The sequence below is a fragment of the Lissotriton helveticus genome, chromosome 8, assembly GCF_964261635.1.
Source record: "Lissotriton helveticus chromosome 8, aLisHel1.1, whole genome shotgun sequence".
Lineage (NCBI taxonomy): Eukaryota > Metazoa > Chordata > Amphibia > Caudata > Salamandridae > Lissotriton > Lissotriton helveticus.
Window position 1 is genome coordinate 843,738,517 of NC_136069.1, and position 14,441 is coordinate 843,752,957.

Here is a 14,441-nt window from a genome sequence, read left to right on the forward strand (position 1 = left end):
CCACCAAACAACCCCATGGAGGATAACCAGGGAGCAAAACAGTTCCTACATGAAATGTTCCAAAAACCAAGACATAGATGAATATGCTGTAATCGCAGCCTAGCCTACAATAGGCTTAAAAACTGAATGACAATAACATACGGTGACTGTTAAAGTTTAGAGTGTGTGAGTCACCGTACTCGTGTGTCACACACCAGCGTTAGTGAGCAAACAAGCTTTGTTGACATAGCCAGGAGCTGACTATGTCTTAGCACCCTCGTGCACTAGCAACTAGAATCCAACATGCAAAAAGAATCTGGTGGTCATACTTGTGCATTGCCAGCTCAAAGAAGTGGTCCAATGAGCATATAGGGTCCTATGGTTGGCACCCAACATAGAATGTGCCGGTGCAGTACTGAGTGAGCTGGAAGTGGGCCCGGAAACCGAGCACAACATGTACTTATGAAGTTCACCACGCGTCTGTGAAAGTACCCTTTTTCCTGCTCCTCGGATGTACTAGCGTTCCACAGGAAACATGCACAAACAGCACTTGGGGGAGAGCCCCCCTGTATCATTGACGACCACGCAAGAGATGACCACATACGGCTGGTAAATGGCGCTGCAACCGGAATGCATAAGACTGTAGAATCCAAGCCCCGCCGCTTCCGTGTTGTTGCGAAACACAAGATGGCGACACTCACAATGCGTTGTGCCTGATGGCTCCCCTCGCGCTCGGGCGCCAAACCGTGTCCCACAGCCAGTGCTGGCAGGTCGTGACAGAGGGTCCTCAAGACCTGCTCGGCTTCATGGATGAGGGGAGAAGCACGTGCACTAACTGGCATAACGACGGTTACAACAACAACAGTAAGACAAGTCGTCAAAGTTGATGAGGAGAAAAGTAATCACCACAGTTATTAAAATGTTTGCGAACGCAGTATGTAACGGTCCTTGTACAAATAGTGCAACCAGTTCAAAATGCACAATTAGATTACGCTTACATGAATACAGGCATTTCGGTCCGGTGTAACCCCCTTGACATCCTCGGTGTGAGACAGTGACTACCCAACAAGCACAGTTATCCACTGCTTGCGCTGACAAACCTGTCCATATATTTTGCTTCTGGCAGCTACACGTTTCCTAAAACACCGATGTACTGTAGTGGAAAGTTGTAGCTAGTAACAGACATCTTAATGTAGAAAGGATTTACCAGCATTGTATCGCTTGCCATGTGGTGCCTGTAGTAATCCTCAGGTGATGATACTTTTCATTTGAAAATGACTTTCTTTCTTGTTGACAGGAATGTGTAGCTGTCCTCAGGGTCATGCAGTATGTGACTGGAAATAGACGTGACCCAAATGAATTTACAAGCTCTAAGTTGTTAGGCTTGATGACGCAAGCAGTACTGGTTACATAAAAGTAAGTAATCTAGATGAGCACAGCACGCCAGGGCTGTCAGATGGTGATGACACTGGTGGGGCTGAGAGGAGCTCTGCTTCATCTTCACAAGTTTCTTGTGGACATCTTTGGTTTTCTGTGAAGAACTTCTTCACAGATCACAAAAAAGCAAGAAGTTCTTGGTTACTTGTGAGTGCTTTTGATTTTCTGTAGATACTTCCTCTTGGTAATATACGTTACATTGCTAACATCTGGAGATTCTGTAGGTAGCTTCATCTTCAGGTCCTCTTTTGATAGCCAGGTCCATAAAGTCCAGCTGCAACACGTGAGTTAGTCACCAACTCGTCACCAAAATATGTAATAAGGAGGTCCTACAAGCAAGGTGTAGTTTTAGTAGATTTATTGAGTTCAGTTACACGTGGTTATGTTCCTGAGAAGCAGCTCCACCAGAAGCAGCCTGCCTGCTGCTCAGCCCATTCTCCAACTGTCACACTTCACCTCACAGGCACCCAAAATTCCAATACGCATAATCGCTACAACATTCCATGCAGCACGCAGCACATTCACACTGGCTGAGCAGGTAGAGAGATAATGACAGGACAATAACATGAACAGGATACTACTGCTTTCAATTCGAACTATGCAAAATCTAAATAAATATAAAATACTGTTGCCAGCGAAATCTAAGCCCTAATCTAATCAATCACTAGAACCGAATATGGTGTAGTATCAGGCAAAGGGGAATCAAAGAGCATTTGTCCTAAAGGCTGGTCAAATAACTAGGAGAGGAAGTACATGGAAAATATTCTAAATTCAGAATAAATAAAGGTCTGACATGAAGTCTACCTTAAGAGAATCGGGAAGAGCATTGGCTCATCTTCAAACTGGTGAGCCCTTATACACTTTTAGACCAAGAAACTGTGCAGTCACTGTGTTGTGAAAAAGAAAGTTAAGTATAACAACCAAAAGAAAAATAGAACACACATTACATGGTATCATAACATTTGCCCTACATCTAATGAGTATGCTGTACTGTGACTTACACAGAAAACAATACTAGATTCAAAATATAAGAAAGCACCTCATTTCGGCTGAAGGAAGCGACCTTCGTTTGTATGCAACTGTAAAACTGATCTCTCCAGTAACATCAGAAACAGTTAACATTGCATTTTATAAATGTTACACAACAGGCAAGACCATAGAACTAATGAAATCTCTTACTAGTAACATGCGTGACAGTTCCAGTTAGCAAAACGCACTTTATACTCTTGCCAAATCAGGCCACAGAATACTTCGCTTATTTGCACGCTAAACCAATTCCTATAATTTTGAACACTAATCCTTGATGAAACGCGTACTTTGTACGATATTCAGAATGAGGTTTGGGTTTCCCGATGTAGCTACTTTTAAACACCATGAACTCAGACTATCTCCACATAAAGATCTCATGGACCTATGCAGCGTCATCCAAGTCTCCTTTTAATCAAGAAATTGCATTGTTGTATCTTGTCTGTTTTGTTAAGAAAAGTGTATGGTTGTATTTTGTTATGGTTTTAACCAACTAAACCATAAACTACCCTAATCTTACTATTATATAAATAAGTATGTTGCATCTGAGCTCTATGGTGCATGGGCACGAACTGAATTGAAACGTGCACTTGAAAACGCATGTAGGCCAAGGCCCACTAAAGTAAAACTAACAACATTTCGAATTTTAAACACAGTGAACACATTACATTTGCAACTCTCTAGTATTATTCAGACCACTGCATCTGTACACTTTAGTACAGTAATTAGGAGTATCATTCTCGTGTACATGAAATAACATAATTTTTCTTAAACTTGGCTTACATTGATTCAGGTTGATCTTCTCTATTCATGGCCACAAAACGGTATGTGGTATACATATAATATAATAAAATGTTAAAAAGAAAACATTATTTAAAAACACGTGAATACTACTCATGGCATGCCCATTTTATCGGTAACTTTTTTTTACCTCTTATAGCCAAATGAGTGTTAAAATTGAGTTGAGAAAAAATGTGCTACGGTTTACTCTGTTGCTTACTGCAAGCAATGCCAAAGGCTACCTTACCACATCAAACTAATGTTGCTTTGTAAGCTAGGCAACTTATGGTATGACTGCAAAGCACCAAAGACAAAAGGACTGGATGCCTGTCTGTTTCTAGAATTGCAGCGGACTAACGGCCTGAGAGACATTGCTGCGAAGCAGATGAGCTGTGGTACGAGGGGAAAAAGCTACTTGTGGTTGCACCGCGATCTTGCTCGTGCATGTGGAATTGAAGATGCTTTTCCATGGGTTGCTCGATGTATTAATGTCTGCTTAGAAAGACTAAGGCTACCGTCCCACTCACCTAACTGGCGCATCTCCCTCAGCCAAGGAGGCTGCCATGTTTGTTTGCTGCGTGACGTCACCCGTGCGACGGATGCGGAAAGGTGGAGTTACAGTGGGTAAACATACGCGCATGCGTAATCCCAGGCAAGCGAAACAGAGAGGGAGGGCAAAGATGCATACTTAGGAGGACGCCGGGAATGTATCCAACTTTTAGTAGTGATTAACTTCCACCGAATTCGTACGTAGAGCAAGGAGTCGTAGTTTCAGCCGTTCGTTTTCACGGCACACGGAAGCACCCTCTATGTAAACACGTACATACCATTCGAACCGATTCAGGCGGGAGATTTACGATTTTAAAGAAAATGTCTTTACTTTAGGTGTCGCCGCTTGAAATTGTCTCTGCTTGAATAGAAGTCAGTGGGGGTAATGCATATCCCCAGATTTTGTTTTCAAACTCACACAATTTTCAATTACCTGCTTTAAAATTTTGGAATGTATGCAAACGTTGCAGAGATTTACATCCGAAAAGCACCGAATGTTAGTTAATCGCTTGGTTGCAGGGTCCCAGGTCAAACAGGATTACTTTAGAAGCCATCATAGCTGCCAAGGTTTCAGATTGCCTTGTGTGACATTTTTATAATTTCAGTGTAATTATGAGTGACATTTTAATCACTATGAGTGACATTTTCTCCCAAACAAAAGCAGGCAGTAATACTGAGGGAAACATGTACATTTCAGAAACGACACCCATTTGAGCAAGAAGAAACTAAGAAAATCTTAAAATTGCTACAAATCACAGAAATGGAAGGGCACTAAGCTAGTGCCCTTGTAAACTGATCATAATTTTGGATAATGCAATGCAGCATTGGTACAGTCAAGTGCTTTCAACAGGGTTATCGAACATCTCCGCTGTGATAAATCCCTGCGGTAGCATTAATTTAATAACGAATTACCTTTTCTCTAGTAAAGTCATAACACTACACAGCACAAGCTAGGTAAAGAAAACAGTTAAAAAAATAAGGTAGCTGACGCTGTCCTTCAGAAGTGTCTCTATGTGTGTTACACTCATTGGCTCAGCAGCATGCACTCTCAGCTGCTGTACAGTAGAAAAGTCCGTCTTTCCCTAGTCATAACGCTGGTGAAGACCTCTGAATGCAAAACTGGCCAGTGGAATGCATATTTGTATTTTGTGTTTTATGAGAACCTTTTCTCTGAATTAGCGAGCTTCAAACCTGTATGGATTCTGTTAAAAATTGCTCTACTTAGATATGCAGTCCCTTGCTATAGCCGTTTCTGAGAGAGGCGTGCCTGCCCTAAACATCACCGGCTCAGCCTCTCCCGGGCTTGGAGCACGGGTTGAAGGAGAGTTTTAGTGTTGCCAGGCGACTGCAACAATTATTTGGGGCCGGGCTGGTGCACGGGCTGAGGCTGAGGGGGAAATAAACATCGGAAAGGCACCAGAAATCAAGTGCACATAGTCAGGACTGGAGCAGCAACATATATATAGCAGTTACAGAGAAGTATTTTTAAAAAGATGTAATGATGATTTTTAGTAAAACATTACCTGCTTTCTCAGGCACTGATCATTATTCATCGGGTCACTGGGCAGCTGATCCCGGCTGGTGGCGCCGTGACCCAGTGGGCTGGGTTAAGGTCGTGTGAGATATTACCGCCCGCTGTGCCATTAAACATACTGCAACCAAAGCATCAGCCTACTGCACCCACCCTCAATGCGACTGGCGTCGGCACTGCCTCAACTGTACCACTGCTCGTGGTGCTGCTCTGGCTGAATGGTGCAAGGGGGCTCAGATTCCTAGATTTCTAGACCCTCGGCCGGCCCGGGCTCCGGTTCGGGAAATAATTATTAGCCGGCGGGGATCGGGGTGCCAGATAATTTAGCCCCACAGCTCAGGCGGCCCGGCAGCATCAGGTGCGATCAGAGTAGTGATGTTAGCCAGAGCATCATGATTCCGGTGCCGCCCGTGAGCTTAGTTGTGGTCACAACAGTTTTTGGAGCAACTGGGCATGCACATTAAAGGTGTGCTCTGGGTTCAGGGTTCCAGTGGCCGCCGCGGTCCTTGGGGTTGGTTTGGTGGGTCAGAACTCCTGAATTAAGAGCAGCACTCATTGCCAATGCAGCCTCCCACAATTTACTTCCCAGGAACTGCAGCCACCCGCTCAGGTCGCATTGGGTGGGAGCAGGACGTTACGCCCGCGCCGTTGCGCTATGTCCGGAATGGAATAGTTGTTACATTGTCGCAGCAGCTCCGAAGCCTGCCAGGATCAGCTATAGGGCGCGCTGCCACTACAGCTTCAGTTTGCCATTCCAATGCTGCGTGATTAGCAGTGCTTGGATGGGGCTTGAAGTCCTAGGAGGCACTATGTCAATTATGCATGACTTTGCATTTCAATGCGGTGATGCGGATCACCACACTGAAATGCATTAGTGTCACTTCCGATGCGTAATACTTGGCAGGCCTGCATCTCAGAGTCATTGGATGATCAGCCAACTACTTTAAAAGTAATTTTCTCATCATCCGACATCATCAAGCTCTTGAAGTCATCAGCAGGTTTCCCTGATGATTTCAGGAGTACTTGAACATGATCATCTGATTACTTCAGAAGCTGCGATCTTCCTGATGATTTTAGGGGGACTTTGAAATGAGTATTTAATTACTTCACTTGACTAGTTCATTTCTGAGGATAGAAGTTTATTTGAAAATGAGTCTCGGGCTACTTTCCAAGCACTGACAAAGAAAATGCGTTCCTGATTTACACATGATGCGCTGTTTATTTTATGATTGTAACGTTTTCTTTTGTTTTTAAACATTTTTTCAACCATTCAAATTATTTCAGAATTTTGTATCAGTTACTTCACATCCAACTCTATTTAGATGCTGGATTAATTATACATTACATATGGTATCAAGTATCAGGTATCACTCCAATTCAATGGCGCAAAGACGGAGATATTGCACTGCTCTTCAGACCGACTCCCTCGCCCATTGCCGGAAGACTTCTGGCCTAGTTCCATTCCAGGCTCGGTGGAGGCAGCAGATTCGGCCCGCAATCTGGGAGTCATGTTCGAGCCGAACCTGCAATTGGACGTCTCGGTGAACAGGACTGTTGGGACATGTATGGGCCTGCTCCGTGCTCTACGGAAGATACTGCCGCTTCTCCCGCGGGAAGCCAGAGTAGAAGTAGTGCGTAGTACCATCCTCAGTAGGTTAGACTACTGCAACGCACTACTTCTAGGAGCCCCAAAGGTTTTGATCCATAAATTACAACGGGTTCAAAACATGGCGGCTAAACTAGCCCTAACCTTGCCTCGCTCGGCTTCTTCTGCCGGAGCTCTGGCAATCTTACATTGGTTACCGGTCCAGCAGAGGATCTCCTATAAGGCTTTGTGCCTGATTTTTGGTGCACTGCATGGTCAAGGACCAATACCACTGCAAAACCTCTTTTCGTGGTATCAGGCTGCCAGACCTCTGAGATCCGCCTCAGCGTTCTTAGTGAAAATCCCAAGAATAAACAGAGTGAGAATGGGCGGCCGCGCCTTCAGTTTTACGGCCGCCACAATGTGGAACACTCTACCTTTAACACTGAGGAGCAGTCAAAATTTGATTTTATTTAAAAAGGACCTTAAAACCTTTCTCTTCCCTAGAGCAGAATAAATGGTAGAGCAGATGGTGGAACTGATCTCAGCGCCAGGATACCCGCTGGGTGACAGCTGCGCTTAATAAGCATTAAAATACATACAAAAATACATACATCAAGTACCTGGTGAAGTACATTATGTGGACATCGCTACGCCTTATACAGGACCTAGGTTGGAGGCTGAATCCCTGTTAATTCTGCACTCCTGAAGCTAAAGGAAGCCTGAGGTATGATTAACCCTGGCAGTGCAGAATTAACTCTCCCTATACCAGGCAATCATACTGAGAACGATTATGACAAAAAGGTTTCAAAACATAAAATAACCCCCTTAAACTGCAACAGTCTAACACACACCTCAGCAGATTCTTGAACACACACATCCCCCACACACAATACTCCACACACCTGGAGGAATGTGGGCATCATAAAAGAGTGCATCACGATTTTCACAAAAAACACTGTTTTTAGATTTGGGACGCATATTTTGCATCTGATTTGAAACTCATAGCAGCACTTAAAATTAGCCTGTGTTTTCTAGAAGATGGGGTTCTTGTATTCAAAGGAAAATACCAGGTTTTGCTGAGCACCTGACTGGCATTCGAATATTTCCGTGGTGATGGCATTGTTTCTTTTTTTTTATATAGCTTGAATTCGACCCGAAGGTATCTGAGCGCTTGAGCACCTGCTCCATTACAGAAGTACACATTAATTTAAAGCATGGGGAGATTAAGTGATTTGCACAGTCATGGGATGTTTGAGCGTCCCTGCCGAGACTTGCACCTTCCGAGATTTTCAAGGTCAGCTTCCCTAGCCGTTAAGCCACACTCTCTCCCTCTAAGATAGCTAAGTGAACTGAATGCCTGCCTTAAGTACGGAATTACAGTGTTTGAAAAAGCTAGGTCTTGTGTGCAAAGATGTCTGGTTTCAAGCACCATTTATTGTTTCCTCAAATTCTTGTTGCATTGGGGTGGAGGTTGGGTTTTAAAGGTCCCTGACACATTCTTGCAACTCGGAGCATATATCAGGCACAAATGCTCCTTTGTTAAAACATGACTCATCCCTGCATTGCTTTAACTCCGAAGGGACGAGTGGGAGAAGGGGCTTTGCCTGGCCTCCAGAGAAGCTAAAGTTGACAGGTGTGTTCATGGTCTGGAAACAAACTGACAGATTTAGATTCAGCCACCGCTCAATATGGGTTTAAACCCTCGGACCTTGTTCTTTGCAGGGCTGCACGTCGCTGAATGGAGAGCATTTGGTTTAAAGACGTGAGGCTCCTACTCTATGTACTCATTTTTTAATTGGTTCGGTGTATCCTGCGTAATCTGCTGTATGCACTATGATGCGTGTGGAGAACCGATGAACCAAGTTTATGTAAGGTCACAACAAGAACATGATAATATTGTTTTTAATATTCCCAATTGATGACAGGTTGAATGCTTGTTGCATTCTCGGTGTTTGAGTCCACAACAGTAAAGCTCCGGATTGTAATGTATTGTAGGCAAGCTGTCGGGCATGGGTGAGGTTCTGTGAATTCTGAACCCGTGGGTTCCATTTTGTGTATGGCAGCCATTTTGTGGTTGCCCTCACATAGGCCATGATTGTGGCTGAAACCAGTCTTTTAAGGACATGTAGACCTTAGCTCGAGTTCATGCTGACTCCTGTTTGACCTGAGTGAACTGACCCTGTTGCCTGAAGCTGACCTTGTTAAACCAGTTCCTGCCCTTTAGCTGATCAAGATTGAGGATCAAAGCACAGGACATTGTAGAGTTTGGTATGCACACACACACCCCTTATCTGTTTTCTGTTCCTTCTTTTATGGTCTGTTTATGATATGGGTTGTGGTCCTTTTATTATGGGTTTGTCCGGCTTGTGTAAGAAGGAATGTTAGGCATTTTGCATGCTTGCAAAAGCAAGGACTGCCCTTTACTTTTATGCTGAGTTTTGTAACCCTGAGCATATATATAAGGCCTCTGTTCTCTGTATTCCGCAGACTACCTCATTCAGTTGCTACGGCTTCTGTGTGACGTGGCCTCACTTATTACATTTAATAAAGATGTCTTTTCATATTTTCAGCTTCTGTGCCAAGTTCTTTTTTTTATTAGTAAGTATTCCCTGAGAATGAAGATTACAGTTCTTCAAATGGCGCGGCCAACGTGGGCTTCATCAGAGAAGTGACTTTCTGTGGGAGTGATCTTGTCAGGAGACTGAAATCTACTGAGGAGGACAGAACAGGATTCTACTAAGGAGGTACTCTGTGCACAGGGATTCTGGAAATTCTTTGTTTCTGCAGCCCAGTATATTTCTGATCTTCCCGATTTTGATCCTCCACATGATGTCACTCCTGACTGAGAACCTTTTTGGCGTGAGTATTCTAAAAAAGACCGTTAGGTCATGTAGAACTTGGCAGTTAGAATTTGGATAACCTGTTGATTAAGAAGTACAAGTGGGTCGCTCCCACGACTTTGTTTGGTTTCTTGGTTTTGATTTGGTTATTGCAATTACCAAAGCCGAGGGGTTTGGTTTCTTGGTTTTTGATTTGGTTATTGCAAATTAACAAAGCCGAGGGGCTCATATATTTGCGAGTGTATTGGTAGAGATAACCCCTTGAAGTTTGAAGCTAGATTAGTGAGCTATAAGATGCCTAATCTTAGCAAATTTGGGACTGTAGCTTTGGAACTTTGGAATTTGTGTTGGCCAACTTTGGATTTGTATAGGTTTGGATATGCGAATTGCAATTTGTGTAGGCAGGTAATGAGGAGATATTTCTCCATTTGGTTTAGTTGAACGGTGCACGTACGAAAAGTACCTTAAGCACCACTTTGATTATAATACTTGCGTATTCCGCAGTATTTTTGGCATGCCTGTTTGTAAGCTCACATGGAAAAATGTGTTGCTTTTTTGGAAGGTACCATAGTGTGATGTGAAGTAAATTAGCCGGCCCCCCTAAAGGGAATATCTAAATAGGTTTAGATTTACAAACATATTTCTTCCTTGGTGATTTTGTATCCCCAGGGAATTAAAATATGACATAATGCAAAACAAGGATCCTTTGTTCTGCGCAGTTTTATGAATGAAGATATGCAGAACGATTTTTTGGTGTTCTGCTAGCCAAAGCTAGTGAATTGAGTGTATTTTCGCTTCTTGGACATACATCAGTCTGTTGGGCTGTTTTGCAGTCTTTTGAAACACAATTGATAAGCGTTTCTTGTAAATATGACTTACAACTAGTATTTACAAATGGTTTGGTTTAAGTACAGTCTGTGGGCTGTCCTTGGTTTCTGTCCTGAGTATTGATTTGTGGGTTAAATATGTGTTTAAATGTCTATGTGGGTTTCCCATTAGTACAACTTCTGTAAGTACATAGCGATGGCGCTATTCACGAAATGCATGGCTAAAGCGCGCTGTATTGTGTGTCCTGAGTGTTTGACCCCTTTCTGTTTATGTCTGAAATGAGCTCAATGTCTGTTCGTGGGTTTTCTTGATGTTTTCAGTCTATTAAGCAACATTTTGTAAGCATATTCTTGGGTCTGTTGCTAAATAAAATTGTCCTTTTTAGAAAGAAAAAAATGGTGCAAACATTTTGTCATGTTTCAAGTTAGGCGTCTGTGCTTGGGCTTATAAATGAATGCGTCTAAAAATGATAGGCAAGGGATGCCGCTTGCTCTTATATGTAGAATTATCAAAAATAATTGTGTTTATTAATTTTGTTTTATTAATTATGAAAAATAATTATTAAAAATAAGTGCTACAAAATTCGTTTTTTACTATTCATGAAGCTTAATGCTCATACTAAGACATCCTAGCATTAAAATGTAATTTAAGTTGTGCTATACCGCATAATGAGAACATTAGCATATGGAATTTCACTTAGCGCAGGCGTACAAAACTCATTTTTCTAAAGATTTACATGGAATATGTCTGATTAAAAATCTCTGTAATTTGTAAAGAACATTCTGAGGATGATTAATATGTATCACAAGTATAGGATATTTATTTTTAAGTGCCCCAAACATCAAAGTCGAATTTGGGTAAAATAGACCATTTAAAACAGCATTCTTGCCATTTATGATAGCTTTAAAGTGCTTTAGGCTTCATTAAATGCATACATTTAGGTGTAATACAAATTTGCAGACTGTCCCCATTTGGGGTTTGCTTTTAAATGGCCCAGTGAGATTCATTTAATGTTGCTGAAATGAGTACCATTGCATAGGGTAATAGCAAACATCTGTTCTAAAGATGGTATGTTATGTTATTATGTTTTGCGAATTAGTCACAGTAACTGTTTTAATAATCTAAATATAGAAATAAATTGTAGCCCCTAACAGGAGTAATATATATATATATCATGTGTTTTAAATAGGGTTGGTTATTGCAGGTTAGAAAGAGTTGGGAAGGTTTTTTGTCTTTTTTCAGCCTTAAGAGTGAGGAAGAGATAGAGGGCTGAGGAGCCCGCAAGGCAGATTTTGACCTTAAGGTCAGTAAGGTGGGAGTTAGTAAGTGTAAACAGATGGAGAAATGATTGCTTGGAAAAGCAGGGCCTCAAAGGGTGTTGGCGCACGGGACACGCAGAGTGTCAGTGAAAGAATTTTACTTTTGGAAAGTTAAAAGGGCTTCATGTTGCAAGCTGCCTGACAAGATGATAACAGTTACGTAATGGAAATTTATTTTTGTGTCTGTTAATGTGTATTATGTTTTGTCTTCTGATTAAAAGTTATAATTGATGTCTGTTTGTCATGAGAAATGTCTCTCTTTTGTGTGTTGTGTATGTTTTCTTTTTGCTTCTGCTCACAGATCATTCATGAATTATTCTGGGTGATTTTAAGGCTGACAAGACACGTGAGTTTGGTTGGTTGAAAAGAGATGTGTTTTTGCGTAATTTCTTTGAAAAGAAATGTTTGTGCATTTTACATATTCTGGCATTTTATCCTTTTATGAATTGTTCCTGCTGGTCCTGTGTGTCAGAAGTGACACACAGTAAGTTGCATTTGACAGCCAAATCTCCACTACCTGGTGATTTGCTGTCAAAAGGAGGGTGAGGATTTTAAACCTGACAAATTAAGCAGGCCCGAATATTGTTAGTACATGACCTGGTGTTGTGCGTCACCGCTCATTTATATGTGCTATTGTTTTGTCTATGCTTTTTGTGCTTGATATACAGCGAGTATATCTGATGGCTTGACATGTCCGTTTTGTGCGTTTTTTTTTTGCATGTTTTTGTTTTATGTTGCTGCTTATGATACTATTACAAGTTTACCTGCGTTGTGAAGGGATATACATGACGATGTGTATCCTGCAAACAGTTGGGTAGATTTGCTTTGACACTAAATTTCACAGAAAAACAGACAACACTTCATCAGTGTATGTCAAATTTGGCTTTAATGGTATTTGAAGGAAAATAAAAAAGAGATATACAGAATCAAAGTGTGTCACATGCTGTTAGTCACGTACTGCCCCTCCCCTTAAGGAACAGGCAGCCCTAAAATTATGTATCCTGAATTGGACGTAAGGATAAATTATAGATCTGTGACTTTTGTGCATGGTGACCTAATTTTTTATATTACATTAGTCAGTTTTGTTCTGCTTCCTGAATAGTGTATGGCCTTGTACCATAAAGGAAACAAGGTTTAATTTTTTTTCCCTGAAAAAGGAACTGGAACATTAGCTAAGATTACCGTATATGGTGTAGAGGCCTGACTATCATGAACTATTTTGATTTTTTATGTATCACCCCCACTCTTGGTGTTGTGTCACATGCCTGACTATCACCCAAGTAATTTCTTGTTCTTCCTATAGATTTTTCTTTCGTCACTTCTCCCCTGATTGATGTTGCATCGTCCCTAGTAATTGGGGATGTTAGGTGTGTCCTAGTCCCATTTTCCCTTTTCCATATTCCTTTCACCAGTTAGCCTTCTTTTTGTTAATATTGTATTAGGTTCACACTTCCAGATTGCAGTAATGTACTAGGAACACCTATATGTAATTATTGAGAGAAAAAATGTGTTTACTCTATTAGACGGTGTCACTATGTGTGAGGACATCTATTTAGATAAAATTCTCATATAGTTATCTACCCTTAGATGGTAGAGGATATGCTCTCACATGGAAACCCAATTGAAGAAATTAGAGGCACTGTTTTGCTTATTGCCTTTGTCTTTGTATTCTATGAGAATGACAGTGTATTTTAGATCACAATAGTTCCATAGCGTATAGCCACTCCTTTGAAGATTGCAGGCCACCTGTTTGCAGTCTAACTCTAATAAAAGAGAGAGGGACCCCACAGCCAAAGGGATGGGGTACCAAGGAGACTATTCAGTCAAGCGGAAAATTCCCTTTGGAGCACCTTATTAAAGTGACAAACATTCAATACAGAATTAAAACCAAAAACATATAGACTAAAAAATATACTGTACTTATGAGGCAAAACACAAATGAAATTATGAAAAGATCTGGACAATTTATTACACAATGCAATGTTTAAAAACAATAATTCAACAATAATTAAAAAAGAGGGAAGAACATTAAAAGTAAGGAACAATAAATTCCTATCAGTGTAAAAGGAGGTAGATACAGAAAATTAAATTCAACAGAAGTGTCAAAATTATTTTCTAAATGGTTGAAACACAATCCTCCTTTTTGTTAATGCGACGCGTTTCGGTGGATCACATGATTAAACCACCTTCATCAGGGTTACATGAAATGTCTTCCCAACAGTTCTCAGAGGTTTCTATTGAAGCGTAAACACATGGGGTAGGTACCTCCTATGCTAAAAAACACACTCTCGTCCAGCGAGTTAAGAAACTTCTCAGGAACTGCAATCTTGCTAAATACTAGGTGACACCATATGATGAAGTGAACCAAAACAGTCTCAACGATACAGCTGCTGGGCACCGAAGTAAATATCCGATTAAAATTTATGTACTGATAAAAAAATCTTCAGAACGGCACACGGTAAACGTGAGACAATATATGTTAGTGCAGGAAACTGCTACTTAAGTCACGGTGGTTCCGTAATTAATGTGCTTCGGATACCATCAAAGTAATGGTAAAATCGGCG

General features: G+C 41.4%; 1 protein-coding gene across 1 annotated transcript in view; it reads right to left on the bottom strand.

The window, feature by feature from the left end:
* Positions 1–3,829, bottom strand: part of ZRSR2 (zinc finger CCCH-type, RNA binding motif and serine/arginine rich 2) — a 211,488-nt gene extending 207,659 nt beyond the window's left edge. The window contains exon 1 of the mRNA XM_078657650.1: positions 3,750–3,829. Within this exon, the coding sequence (XP_078513776.1) occupies positions 3,750–3,787 (38 nt within the window). The 5' untranslated portion in view covers positions 3,788–3,829. The remainder of the gene's footprint in view (positions 1–3,749) is intronic.
* Positions 3,830–14,441: the final 10,612 nt, after the last annotated feature.